This window comes from Neolamprologus brichardi, chromosome 4, assembly GCF_056152115.1.
Source record: "Neolamprologus brichardi isolate AB-2024 chromosome 4, ASM5615211v1, whole genome shotgun sequence".
Lineage (NCBI taxonomy): Eukaryota > Metazoa > Chordata > Actinopteri > Cichliformes > Cichlidae > Neolamprologus > Neolamprologus brichardi.
In genome coordinates, this window is record NC_142107.1 from 26,340,953 (window position 1) to 26,355,006 (window position 14,054).

Sequence of the window (14,054 nt, forward strand, 5' to 3'; positions counted from 1 at the left end):
GCGTGACTGCCCTACAACATCCAGGGCCTTTAGAAACTCATGGTGAACCTAATCCACCCTAGGAGCCAGGCCCCCAAGGAACTGCTTAACTGTGTCAGTGACTCACCTCTAGTAATAGGCTAACTAAGCCCAATTCCTTCCCTTGTTCTCAGACTCTGCTACCTCTACAGAAGCTATGCCAATAGGATTCAGGATGCCCTCAAAGTATTCCTTTCTATGACCAACTCAGCTGAACTAAGCAACAACCCACCCTGCTATAAACAGTTTAATTTGAGCACCTCTTTCCCCCTGTGAGATTTTGCTTCAGCTATAGCCTGAGTTCCCCTTGGCCTGTCGGTACCTGTCAGCTGCCTGTGGAGTCCCACAGGCTAACCAAGCCCAATGGCCCAGTGGCTCTATTCCCCTCTGGTGTCCACAATGTTGATTAGGGATCACGAGAGGTATCAACCGCTTTGCAGCTGCATCTCCTTGCAGCAGCCTAATCAATGAAGGTGTAGAACATTTCCAGCACACCCCCATGATATATTTGGGTGTGCCAGGTGTGTCTGGCATCCGCCCCTGCTACCTGATCCAACTCACCACCAATTGGTGATCAGTTGGCAGTTCAGCTCCTCTCTTCACCTGAGTGCTCAGAACATATGGCTGTAGATATGATAATACAATTACAGAAATGTGTTGTACATTTATGGACATACTTATGTTCAAACATATATTTCTTTAAACAAAAACACCTTCTTTGACTGGTAGAAAGGATCCAACTCCTCCAGTGGGGTGTTGAGAAACTCAGGAGGTGGGTCTCCATATATAAGGGGAAGAGGTTTTCCGGCCTCCAGGTCACTGGCTGGTTTAGGAAGATCTTCCTCTGCAATCTGTGACACAGCCAGAGTATGGATTATATGTTTTCAGAGTCCTGATTACTTATCCTTAGCTGATCAGTCAGTATATTATATACCTCAATGTTGTTCTCCTTTCTTATCTGACATTCCTTTTCTTCAGCTTCATGGCGCCGTTGGATTTCCTCCAGTGATGCTGGTGTGAATCGTTTAAAAATCTCTGAACCAATAGGGGGCAAAAGAGGTGCCATGTTGGCATCATGCAGAATCTCCTGAACTTCCCTAGTTCACCTGTCACCTGTAGGGAAAGAAAATGCAGGGGATTTAAGCCCTTCATTAGAAAGGAGCACTATGATGTCACAGTGAAACGAACTAAAAGCGAACTAAGTCAAACAAGATCAGAATGCAGTATCTCACTATACTTCACTTGAGCTTTCATGTTTTCAGTGTTGCTGGTGTTGACCCCACCCTTGCGTTACTATGGCACCAGCAGCTGTTGGGAGTCATTAATTTAACCCTTGGGTGTAAAATTACAGTGAGTACGATGACCTGGTTCATTCCAACACACACACACACACACACACAGACACACGCACACACACACACACACACACGGACACACACACACACGGACACACACACACACAGACACACACACACACACACACACGGACACACACACGGACACACACACACACACACACAGACACACACACACGGACACACAGACACACACACGGACACACACACACACACACACACACACACACACACGGACACACACACACACACACAGACACACACACACACACACAGACACACACACACGGACACACACACACACACACGGACACACACACACGGACACAGACACACACACACACACACACACGGACACACACACAGACACACACACACACGGACACACACACACACACACAGACACACACACACACACACAGACACACACACACACACACACACACACACGGACACACACACACACACACACGCACACACACACACGGACACACACACACACGGACACACACACACACACACACACACACGGACACACACACACACACACGGACACACACACACACACACACGGACACACACGGACACACACACACACACACACGGACACACACACGGACACACACACACACACGGACACACACACACGGACACACACACACACACACACACACACACACACGGACACACACACACACACACACACACAGACACACACACACACACACACACACACGGACACACGCACACACACACACGGACACACACACAGACACACACACACGGACACAGACACACACACACAGACACACACACACGGACACAGACACACACACACACACACACACGGACACACACACAGACACACACACACACACGGACACAGACACACACACACACACACACACACACACACACACACACACACACTGTATTTTGTATGTTAGCTGGATATAAACTCATCCACCGTGACTCCGACATGTAGCATGTTATAAAAACTTCTTTCAGTGAATATAATCATCACTATTGATCACACTGATGATTGACTACATTTTACAGTAGACTCAGCACAGAAACTGCATGTCTCCCAGCTCGTCTGTCAGCTCAGTGACTCTGCTGGTTCCCACAAATATTAGGCTACAGGAAGCTTAATAGAGACGCTCACACACACTTTGAATCAGTCCAAAGAATTCATTATTACCTCAAACACTAAGTAACACCTGTGTTAAAATGTTGTTTCATCGCATGTAAAAATAACAGATTTAAAATAAATGTAATAACTTTCACTAGCATCATCAGAACAAACACATTTAACGCTTCGTTAACATTCAGCTCAAAACATTAACTCTCATTAAAAGTGCCACTGCTGTGGAAACACAAAAAAAACACACACGCACATTCATCAACATACAAACACATGAAAGCACAATAGGTAAAATGTAACCACAGAAAATCTGATGATGGCACAAAACCAGGCTTACAGTGAGAGCTGCTGTAGCTGCGTCCTCTGATTTAACCTGAAAGTGTGTGTGTGCATGTATATGTCTTTGTTTGTCAATGTGTGCATGTGTTTGTGTGTTTGTGTGAATGTTTGTGTGTCCATCAGTGACATGTCATTCAGCCTCTTGTTCTGGTGATAGCCGGCGCCACACACAGACTGACAGACAGTAATGTTTTGATTCACCACAAGATGGCATCAGAGACCACTTTACATCACTTTACAGTCACAGTGACCATTTTAAGTTCCTCCCAAATAACCCATTATCACTAATAGTAATAAACATCATTCATGATAGATTAAATCTGACGTCTGTCCAGACTTTGTTATTCTTTAGCTCCTGTCCCGTTATTAGATTTAGCTGTGTGTATTCCCAGGTGTCTCTCCTTGGCCCTCATCAGCTCTTGTATTTATTCAGTATTCAGTATTTATACAGTATTTATACAGTTTGCCTTAGTCCATTGTCACATCATCTTGTTTCCTGCTTATCGTACCTCCTGTTTTGTAATTTTCCAGAGTTCAAGTCAGTTTCCTAGCTGTCAGTGTGTCTGTTTTTTTGGCATGTTGGTTTTCCATTCATAAAAGATTATGTCATTTGAATGCCTGCCTAACTAAGAGGTCTTCATTAAACCTGACATCCAGAGAAGTTCCTAAGTCCCCACACTGTTTGATCGTGTTCTGGTCCTAATGGTGGCAGTGAAACCTCACTGTTAATGCATAAGGCCGGAGTTCACAGCAGTATGAGGACCTGATTCGTGACGTCTAACACGGATCAAAAAAGTCTGTTTCTATGCAGATGACACTCTGATTTTGTGTTCACATCGACAACAAGCAGTTTTCCAGCACAAATCTTCAGCCTGTGAATCCAGAATATTTCATAAACTTCCCTGGAAAATATTCAGCTGCAGAAAATGAAAAAGGAGACTTTATCAAGCTGACTGAGCTTCTCAAAGGCTTTCCTTTGTCCACAATCGAATCCCGTTTATCTGAAAAACTTTTTTTTTTTACACCTTTAAGGAAGGAAAGGAAAGTCTGAGTGACTCAGAGAACAAAATACATAAATCAGCTCAGACTAACACTATCAGAGGGCACACACCCACAGATGCATTAAAAGCAGAAGGACTTTTCTCTATCGGTGTGACACAACATCATCACACCCTGCTGGAACAACAACACAGATAACTCTCTCTGTGTGTGTGTGTGTGTGTGTAACCAAAGCCTGCAGAATGCTGTTGGACATGCTCAGTAACGTTTGGTATTTCCTGTCTCTCTTTTGGCTCTGTTGGTCTTTGAGCAGGAAGTGAATGACAGACTACAGCTGCAGACGCCTCCTACAGGCAGGGGGTGCTGTTCCACATTTCATTTTAAAGAAACATTTATTCAGTTATTTGGGAACTTAAACATCATACCAACCTAAACATCATAACAACCTGTTCCCCAAAGAACAGTCTAAGATGTGTGTGTGTCTTTAAGTCTTTGTAAATTAGTGAGCAATATTTAAACTATATCGACTTTAAACAGCACAGCGTGTGACCACAGAGCACCAATATGAAACAGCTGACTGTCATGTGACTGTCATGTGACTAATGTAGGGCCTGTCATTCAGTCTGAATTTACCACAATTTGCAGCAATAATAACAAATACACACACACACACACACAGAGGGTTTCCATACTGAGCTCGTCTTCAGATCACCTTCTGTTGGTGCTCACCTCACTCTTTCTCCTGATCCAAAACATGGAGGACAGAAAGTGACCACATGACAGAAACAAAGACTGCAGTCGTGTCCTGAGACTTGGAGCTACCTGAACAATCTTCATGTGAGAGACAGATGGGAGCTCCGATATGTGAGCGAGCTGCCTTCTGTTGGAATGGAATCATTTCAGTGTCTCACTCACTTCTTCACGTTTTTCTATTGCACAGAGTTAGAAGACTGTGTGATGCATGAGTACAGAGCTAGCCTATGTCTGACATTGCACACTAACGTTGACTTTCCCGTTAGAGTTTCTGACTCTTACCTCCATGACGTGGTTTGCTTTGTGCAGAACCGTCGCTCACTGTTTACCACAGCTGTTTGAAGTTTTTATATTATTAGTAATGTTTTGTCTTTCTGTGTGTCATGATTGGATGCAGGGGTGGATCTAGAAGGGTGGCATAGGGTGGCAAGTGCCACCCTAAAATGATCCCTTGCCACCCCAAGTGCCACCCCAGTTTTGCATATGACAGTGTTGTTTATTAAAATAAGATAGCATTAACAGTTTGAGCGTAGTTACAGTCAACACTGAATATAAATGCTAAAACTGAATATATTGCATAGTGCCCCCCCACCCCTATACCATTAACAAATGGTTCAGCCCATAGCAGGACCCAAGCAATGTTTATGATCGTGCCAGAGCACATTTTGAACAACACCATGGGAATTTCAGATTTTACACAGATGGTTGGATGTTACACTCTGGAAATGGAAGGAAGGTGAGTGTTATTAACCCTCTGTGGTCCACGGACACGCTGCACCTCCAGATCACATGACTGATGTAAGCTGACACAGCAACAAGCTGCAGCCATGCTGAGTCTCTATTTCAGCCCACATTGAAAGTTCGGACTTCAATGTTTTTTAATTTTAATTACAGGCCAGTAAATCCAGAGTTATGATCATATATATAAGCCACGCTTTTTTCTAAATACTGTCGTCACGTTTGCGTGTGTGTGTGTGTTTTTTAAATGTTTTGTAAGGACAGCGCAAAAACAGTAAAGAAAGAAAAAAAGCCACCTCTTTCTTATTGGTGGAAAAATGTACCATGTTGACCAATTAAAAAAAATAAGTCAACACGTGGGATTTGATTGTTTAGGAAGAGGGAAAAGTTTTGGAAGTGACGGTAACGGCAGCGAGACAGAGCGAGTGAGCGAGAGAGAGAGATTTTTTAGATGTGGGAGATTTGTGACATTTAGTGTGGAGTGTATACTTAGTGTGTTGTGTAGTTGTTCTGTTGTGTAGTCGTTATTTTGTTTTGTGTGTCAGTGAGGGCACTAATGAATGTCACAGAGGCACATTTGCAACGTAAACACTGAGTAGAAAACCAGCGGAGTGATACACCTCCTGTTGTCAGGCCTGCAGGTTTATCCCTGTGCTCTTCTGTCTTTTGGTGGAAAAACATTTCTTTTTACTGGCACACATCATTTGTGGGGCATCTTAATGCAACACCTGATTGTTCTCTCATTTTAGTTTTAGTAATATTTTTAAATTCTTATACAAAATGAAAACAACAGCAGGTGTATTGGCTGCATTTTTAGATAAATAGTTGTATATGTTTACAAAATGTACAATTTATATTTGCATTTCAAGTTATAAAAATTTACTCAACATGTCTGCAGGTTTTTTTACAGTAAAAAAATACAACTAGGATTTTAAGTTCTTTGTGTGATTTCAGATCAGTAATAGTTATATTAATAGTAATAGTAATACTAATGCAGTATTTCAGTGAAAAAAACAACTAAATTCAGTTGAGATGAAAAGATACCAAACAAGGCAACGGGGAAAAAATAAAATGAAACAATCTCATGGTGAAATACAAACGTAAACTCAAAAGGAGTCAAAAATGTCCGGTTGTATTTCAGACCTCAGAGGGTTAATCCAACAAATCATGAAAAATTAGGTTTAAATTTTGTTCATGGCAGTGCAGATTTCTGACATTTTGTGTAATTTAAGCTGTAACAATGTGATTGTTTTCTAACAAAAAACAGTGAAACTTAAGTTAGACTTGTGTTTGTAAATGAAGCGCCCCATGTTGTGTAACTTTCTGGATTTTATACTTATTGGGCTACATATTTATTTATTATACAGGCTATACAGTACATAGCATCAAAACTCACGTTTTATGTAACTAAAGTGTGTAATTATGTGGGCTACAGACAATAATCAAGTTATCGACTATATTTATATGAAAAACGTGTATACTTACTGCATTTGAATCATTTTAACCATATGTAACCACCTGCATTTGTGTTTGGGGGGGAACAAAGGGCTTCGATTTTGCCACCCCATTTGATTTCTTTGCCACCCTCATGCCACCCTAAGAAAACTTCTCTAGATCTGCCCCTGATTGGATGGCTGGAACCTCCTGAAGATCTGAACAGCAAAGCTCTGCAGTCATCTACTTAAATTGATTCATAAGTGCTGATGGCTGTTTTTGAACTGTTTAACGTCACCCCAGCTGGTTTGTGGTTTGTTGCAGACAAATTTGTCTTGTCTGAATATTGTCAGTGTCAAATTTTGCTGTGTGAGTTTCTCTGATTGAGACGTTCCCAAGTTCACTGACAGCAAGTTCAGATTCTCCAATTTCTCTCTGAAATCTCTGCGGACAAGAACCGAGCTGCAGAGTCGAGCAGCTGACAGACACCAGCACACACACACACACACACACAAACATGCAGATACACACACACACACACACGTGCTTTAGTCTGTACGGATTCTGCGAGGATCACATTGCAAATCAGATGCCAAGAAACTTGTAACTATAAATCCTCCAACCTTCTGCCATCACGCACGTGTGCATGTGTGGGTGTTTCATTCAGTTACGCTTCTCTTCAACTCTGAAAACTACATTTTATTACAGGAAAATCACCTCATGATATTTACCGAGCAAAGCCACTGACAGATGAGAAACCATGAAATCAATTGTTTTCCTTAATATTATACATGTATCTATTTAACTGTAAAGTGTTGTGTCATTCACTAGTTAACCTAGCACGCGATTTTTAATAATGCCAGTACACAAGGTGTCCCCGCAATTTAACACAATTTAAAACAACGTGTTATTTAATAGATGTCTGAAAAAATGTGTTTATTTCAGTTATATTATTTCTTGATATTTTTTGCTTCTAAGACCAGCGTCTCCTGATCCTAGGCAACAGAAAAGAGAGACCTCGATCAGGATTCACACTAAAGAAAATAAGACTAACTTTTTGCCATGGGCGCACCGGTGCGCCTAACTTTAAAAAAAATAGGCGCACCGGCACAAAAGTTAGGTTCACTCAAATTTTTCAACCGCATCGCTTAACACCGCAGTTTTACATGTGCACTTTTTTTTGGGGAAAATGGCAGTCCATACAGACAATATTCATTTCTAAATGATTAACTAACAGTCTTGTGCTTAAAGTGCTTTGTCAATATTGTAGAAAATGTTAAACTTAATAATCATCTCGGCTTCTCTGACGACCTGTTTGCTGTTGCATGCTGCTGAAAGGCAGTGGGGAGAGGGGACACTTGGGCAGTGCATTTATTGCAGCATATAATGTGTTTTCTGGATACACTGTGCTTTTTCAGCATTCACAGATTGATGGCACCGTGTCAGAGCACTGGCTATGAATTTCAAACGGATCCGGCCTTAACTTAACAAAAAAGTTATCAATAGTTCTTTTCATCTTTTCTTGTTACCCACAGCTACATCCACTTCTGTCGGGCCTAGGCTGCTCACTAGGGCTGGGTATCATCACGGATTTCTATAATCCATTAGATCTCAACGTCCTGATTCGATTCAATTTAGCCTCAGACAGACAGAAATATTATAATTCTGATCATTTATCAGTACTGATACATGTGAGACTTCATCAGAATTGTGAACATCACAGCAGATGCCTTTGTGTCAAAGTAACTGAGAATAAAACACAAAAAAACATGAAGGAGATTTTTCTGACCTGACTCTTTATAGCAGATAACCTTAAAAATATTCTGCAATATTCTGCAATTTTGCAGAATTTTAAAAAGTTTTAATTTCTTCAGTATTGAACAGCAGAAATTAGGCTTTCTTGTCCGAGGTCATTTAAGTGAAAAAAAGAAAAAGAAAAGGAAAAGACAGCGGCCGACAGGGCTGTAAACAACGGTACAATGATGGGTAATAAGTGAATGAATAATGCAGAAAACAGAGATTTGAGACGGGAAACTGTTCTTGAAGTACAGGGAGAGAGAGAGAGAGAGAAAGCTGTGCATGAAGTGTGATTTTTATCGTGGTGGAAGCAAAACAGCAAAACTCAGAGGGAATTCATGACGACATTTATCAAATATGAAGCGTACTTTGATGCTTCTTTTGCTGCTGGCTCGGTGAATTTTGGTTGGAGAGACAAAACCTGCAGCTCAGAATCAGCGCAAAAAGACGTAAATACAGAGCGGACCCGATGCATCAGAATTGCTGAGCTCCGACAGCGTGTCCGACAGCGTGTCCGACAGCGTGTCCGACAGCGTGTCCGACAGCGTGTCCGACAGCGTGTCCGTCTGCGGGCCGTCGGGGGAGAAAGCCAAGAAAGACAAAGCTGATTCTGATGCGTCGGGTCCGCTCTGTGTTTACGCCTTTGTGTGGAATCTGTGTACCTGCTCTCATTTGCTGTTTGGTGGCTGTTGAAATAGTTTTTTGAACATTTTTCTTGTAAAACTAAGGGGGCCCTAGCAAAAAACGTTTGGGAACCACTGCCTTAAAGTATGATACGATGGAATTATCAGTTATTTAAATAGCTAACATTAACTTGTTGGACAATTCATGCTTACCAGAGGTGACTAATGCTACTTTATTTGAGGTTGGATAAAGGTAAATTTACAGTTTACTAAAGTTAGTACTAATGTGAAACACACAGGTTAACTTGGCACCAGTTTCACTTGTACAGTTTTTTTTTTTTCTGTAAATGAAACAGACTCTTTCTGGAACTAGTTCTCCTTATGCTAACATTTAGCATCAGCATTAGATAAAGTTTATTCGTCTACATTTTTCTGACCACTGGCACTGCCTGGTGGTGAAACCTGTGTAACACACCGTGACATATTTATCAGGTTAAACATGTACAAGATATGAAAGACTGACAAGAAGATAAATTGTACTCTCTATGGAAATAACAGCATTAACCACAGTTAAGTCCATGTAGCTAATCCTGACTGTAACGGAACTTGCCTGACATCTACTCAGGCAAGTTCAAGTGATGTGGTTACTGTCGTATCTGTGAGCAACTGAACTCTCCATGTGTGAAGAGTCCAAGCATGTAAAGGTGCAGAGGCTGACATAGGTTATATTTGTACCCATCAGGCACGGAAGCTTTATCTTCCCAATCTCTGGCTGTAGTCCTTATTTCATATAAATGTCATTAATATGTAGGCTTAATCTTTACATCACGTTTTCAATTGACCCTGGTGATGTTACTCCTCCCACAGTTACTGAGGAGATCCGTGCACCCTTTACTTGATCAACAAAAAAGGTAGCAAAAAGCTGAAGTGAGTCATACAACATTGTTTGTTACAAAACTACTGTTAATAACTGACAACCCACCGGAGGAGAAAAAGACATTCTAGTACTTCTAAATGAATACAACAAAGAACCAAAAACTAACAGCACCTTGTCAAAGTCATTCAACGCAAAATCGAGACATGAAACATGATGAACAAAGCTGAAAATGCTACTGTCACATCTGCCGAGGCAGACGGAGATGAGAGATTGTGGTCCCAAATGAAGATGGAGACAGAGATGGAGAAGGCTTTAACAGAACACTGCACAACTACAACACAAAAACCTGAACCGCGAAACCTGGAACCTGTGAAACATGAGGGAGGTAAGCAGATGAGCCAACAACAGTTAAAGACAAAGGACTAAACACACAGAGGAGAGCCAGATGGAATGAATCTGTACATGTAAATGTCTTTGACATATTGATCATGAAGAGCTTTGGAAAACACATCTGACAGGGTTATGTGTTGGGAATGAGAATGCTCTGGACTCTGACAGCCTCTGCTTTAGGATGTCATGGGTTTTCCTGGGGACCTGAACACTTGGATAAATTGTTGCATTCTTATTTAAGCCTGGGGCATTTATTGCTCTAAAGAATGTCACAGTAGCAGACCATCCATCCATTCACTTCCACTTATCCTTTTCAGGGTCACGGGGGGCGCTGGAGCCTATCCAGGCTGTCATAGGGCGAGAGGCGGGGTACACCCTGGACAGGTTGCCAGTCTGTTGCAAGGCCAACACACAGAGACAGACACCCATTCGCGCTTGCATTCACTCCCGCATTCACACCTATGCCTGCAGACCTAACCTACCCAACCCGGGCAGCAGCATAACTTATGTATGGAGTACAGGCCTGTGAGGCTAGAAGCTGCTAGCACACGTGATTAAACTGTCGCACCTGTCGGTTCTGAAGCAAAGCTCGTTTTAGCAACCGGATATGTGATCATCAATTTAAATGAAATGTTTCCTGGTCAGAAGCTGCCACTTCATCTTATAGCAAACATAGCATCCTGATCTGACTCTAATAGTGCTAATGTGACCAGCTCAACACCATTTCCTGTGGCAGACTCTTAACCTTTTGGTGTGACCCTCCTCTGTTAGTGCTCAGCTTTGCTGCAGCCACACAGAGCTATATTGGAAAGCAGCAGTTGTTGGTCCCAGCAGTTGTTAATATCTGATCCCTGATCAGCTTCTTCACTACAGTCAGCTGGCCTATATATAATGTCTGCTGGCTTACCTTAAACTCTAAACCCAGTCAGTGCTCCGTCTTATAAAACCCAACCCTCTTTACAACTATTAAAGTCTGAGTCGCATTTAGGGTGGATAATGTAGCATAGTAATGCTAACCTCCATAATCACAAGGTGCTGCTGCAGTGTGCAGCATACACGAGATCAACAACATCATCTGCCAGAAAGATGTTAAAGAAGGAGTACTCTGGTTTCTCCGACTTACACATTGGGCAGTAAATAAGAAGGTAAAAAACCCCCAATCTGACTCCACTGTCTCTGCGTCAGCCACTTCAGATGCTCCTGCTTGTTTAAACTGTGAGCTATTATCATCTTACGCTATCATTCCCTGAAGCATCTTTCTTGACACGTCATAAAACCATGGCAACAAGACAAATTTATTTTGCCTTTTTATATTTCTAGCAGCAAAAGCATGAAGTGAAACAATCAGAGTTCATCCTCATAACTTGAGCTTACAGACACTCAGTTAGCAAACACGCCAAACCTGCAAGCACAGGTCACTCAACTGAACATTCCTGTGAGGCTTTCACACAAGTTTCAAGTAGAGAGACTGGTCACTATAGGGGAAATTCAAAAGTCCAAACCTGCCTGGAAAGATTAAATGATTCTCTGTGTTTTTGGTTTTTTAAAGCGCCACCTTTGCATAAAAGAAGAGCAGTTTGGTTAAAGTGAGTCTACTTTTGATTTACTTTGATATTTTTTCATTTAAGCTAAAAAGTGTCTGATGAAGTGCAGATATGATGACAGAGGGTATCAGGTTAACAGCAACGCAACAGGTGTAACACACACACACACACACACAGTGTACTGAGAAGCAGGACAATAACGAGGATCGGTTGTTTCAAAGTGAAAACTAAAGCATGAAATCCTGCTCTTACATTTAAATCAGAATCCAAAGCAGTTTGAATCTTTGGTGAAAATTGTAATTTTAGACATTTTTCGTAAATTTTAAAGTTTTCAGACTAACAGACGAAAACGTGTCTTTAATTATCACAAAAAACTGCTCCATAAACAAATGAAAGATCAACAACAAACCAATGTCTTGAGTCTATAAAATCTTAGGTTTCACTTCACGTCCAAAAGCATAACGTTCAGACTCACCTGCTTCTGCTGTTTCTTCCACAATAAATCCAGTAAACATCAGTCACAGCACCATGCTGCCTGTCCGTATGTCTCTCTCCGTCTCACGTCTTCTGGCCTCGCCTTACTCTACGTCTCTGGCTGAAACTTGAGAGGTCAGGTAGTGTGTCAGCACACTCTCACACACACTCTCTCCCTCTCTCCCTCTCTCTCTCTCTCTCTCTATCACACACATACACACACATGTTCAGCAGTTCCCATCAGAACTTCTTAGAAATGGATGTTGTCAGAAATCCTTTCTGACAACATAAAATTATCAACCCCTCATTTAAAATAATAAAAGAGACATTTAGTAAGATGAACAGATTAATTGGTCAAAAATATATTTGTTTTTAAAGATGCATGATATATGGCATGTATTCCTATGTGAGACATGACAACTGAGGAGCTTAAATCTAAAATGTCTCTTGAAAGCAGAATCTCACCAAGGATAAGCTAGATTCAACGTAGCACTAAGTTTTTGTCACAACAGTCATAAAAAGCTTTTATGCAGCCATGAGAGAAATTGAAAGTCCTGCAGCATACTTTCCTCCACAGGCAGGCTGGAGGATTTTCCCATCAGACCTTGGCTTGAGCAGAATATCTCAGGAGATCAGATCATCTGTACTGTACAAACATGGCTGCCCCCTCCCTGAGCCTGGTTCTGTCTCAGGTTCTTCCTGTTTTTCCTTCCCACTGTAATCTTACGGGGTCATGAGATTTGGGGGATTTTCTCTGTATTATCGTAAGGTCTTTACCGGACAGTATAAAGCACCTTTAGGCAACACTTGTTGTATCATGGTGGTATATAAATAAAACTGAATCGAACTGAATGTTTTCCACTTAATAACACACTCCAACTTTAGTTTCCACTTGCAAGAGTAAGCATTTGTCCCATCCAGTTAGAATATCAGGTACTTTAGTGGGAAACCAGTCATCCATATAGGATATATTCTTAAAACCAAACCTGCTAACTGACGTGCAAAGTGTTCACTCGGAACAGTTGTAAGATCAGGAGGTTTTATGTTTGCGTGCCATTCTGTCTGTTAACACTATAGCTCCAAAGTTTTGAAACAAAGCTTTTAGAGGTGTAGATTGGGGTCATGTTAATAATCAATTCCAATTAGGCAAACAAATTGACGGTTGCATTGGCGCCTCCAGCCATACCACCGTCCAGCCATTCTCCATGGCATCCAAGTTTTTATTTTCTTATTTTTAGTTTTTCAAAATAAATTGTTTTATGTCAAATTAAATTTTTTTTTTAAATTTCCAGTCATCTTTTTAACATATCATCTAACATGAAATGTATCTTCTTTTGTCATGTGAAGGCTGTGTGCAGGCAGAAGTGGTGGTAAGAAGAGCCCAATGTGCAGACTCTTGGAGGCAGAAAGTAAACTCAAACTCAGATTTATTGCTAGATGGCAAACAGAGAACTGGCAAAACTGAGAATACAAAAACTAAACTGAAAATAACAATAGGCAGGCAGGCAGGCCACACAGCATGAACGATGGAGATCATGACACAGACCAAAGAAAACACAGGGCTTAAAT

The 14,054-nt window shown here is 41.4% G+C and overlaps 1 protein-coding gene across 2 annotated transcripts in view; it reads right to left on the minus strand.

Annotated features, from left to right (window-relative positions):
• scn4ab (sodium channel, voltage-gated, type IV, alpha, b) overlaps positions 1-12,583 on the minus strand; it is a 33,460-nt gene extending 20,877 nt beyond the window's left edge. For both annotated transcript variants that reach the window (XM_087840228.1, XM_087840227.1), the window contains exons 1-3: positions 12,487-12,583; positions 953-1,131; positions 732-869 (exon numbers count right to left, since the gene is read on the minus strand). In XM_087840228.1, the coding sequence (XP_087696354.1) occupies positions 732-869; positions 953-1,084 (270 nt within the window). In that variant the 5' untranslated portion in view covers positions 1,085-1,131; positions 12,487-12,583. The remainder of the gene's footprint in view (positions 1-731; positions 870-952; positions 1,132-12,486) is intronic.
• Positions 12,584-14,054: the final 1,471 nt, after the last annotated feature.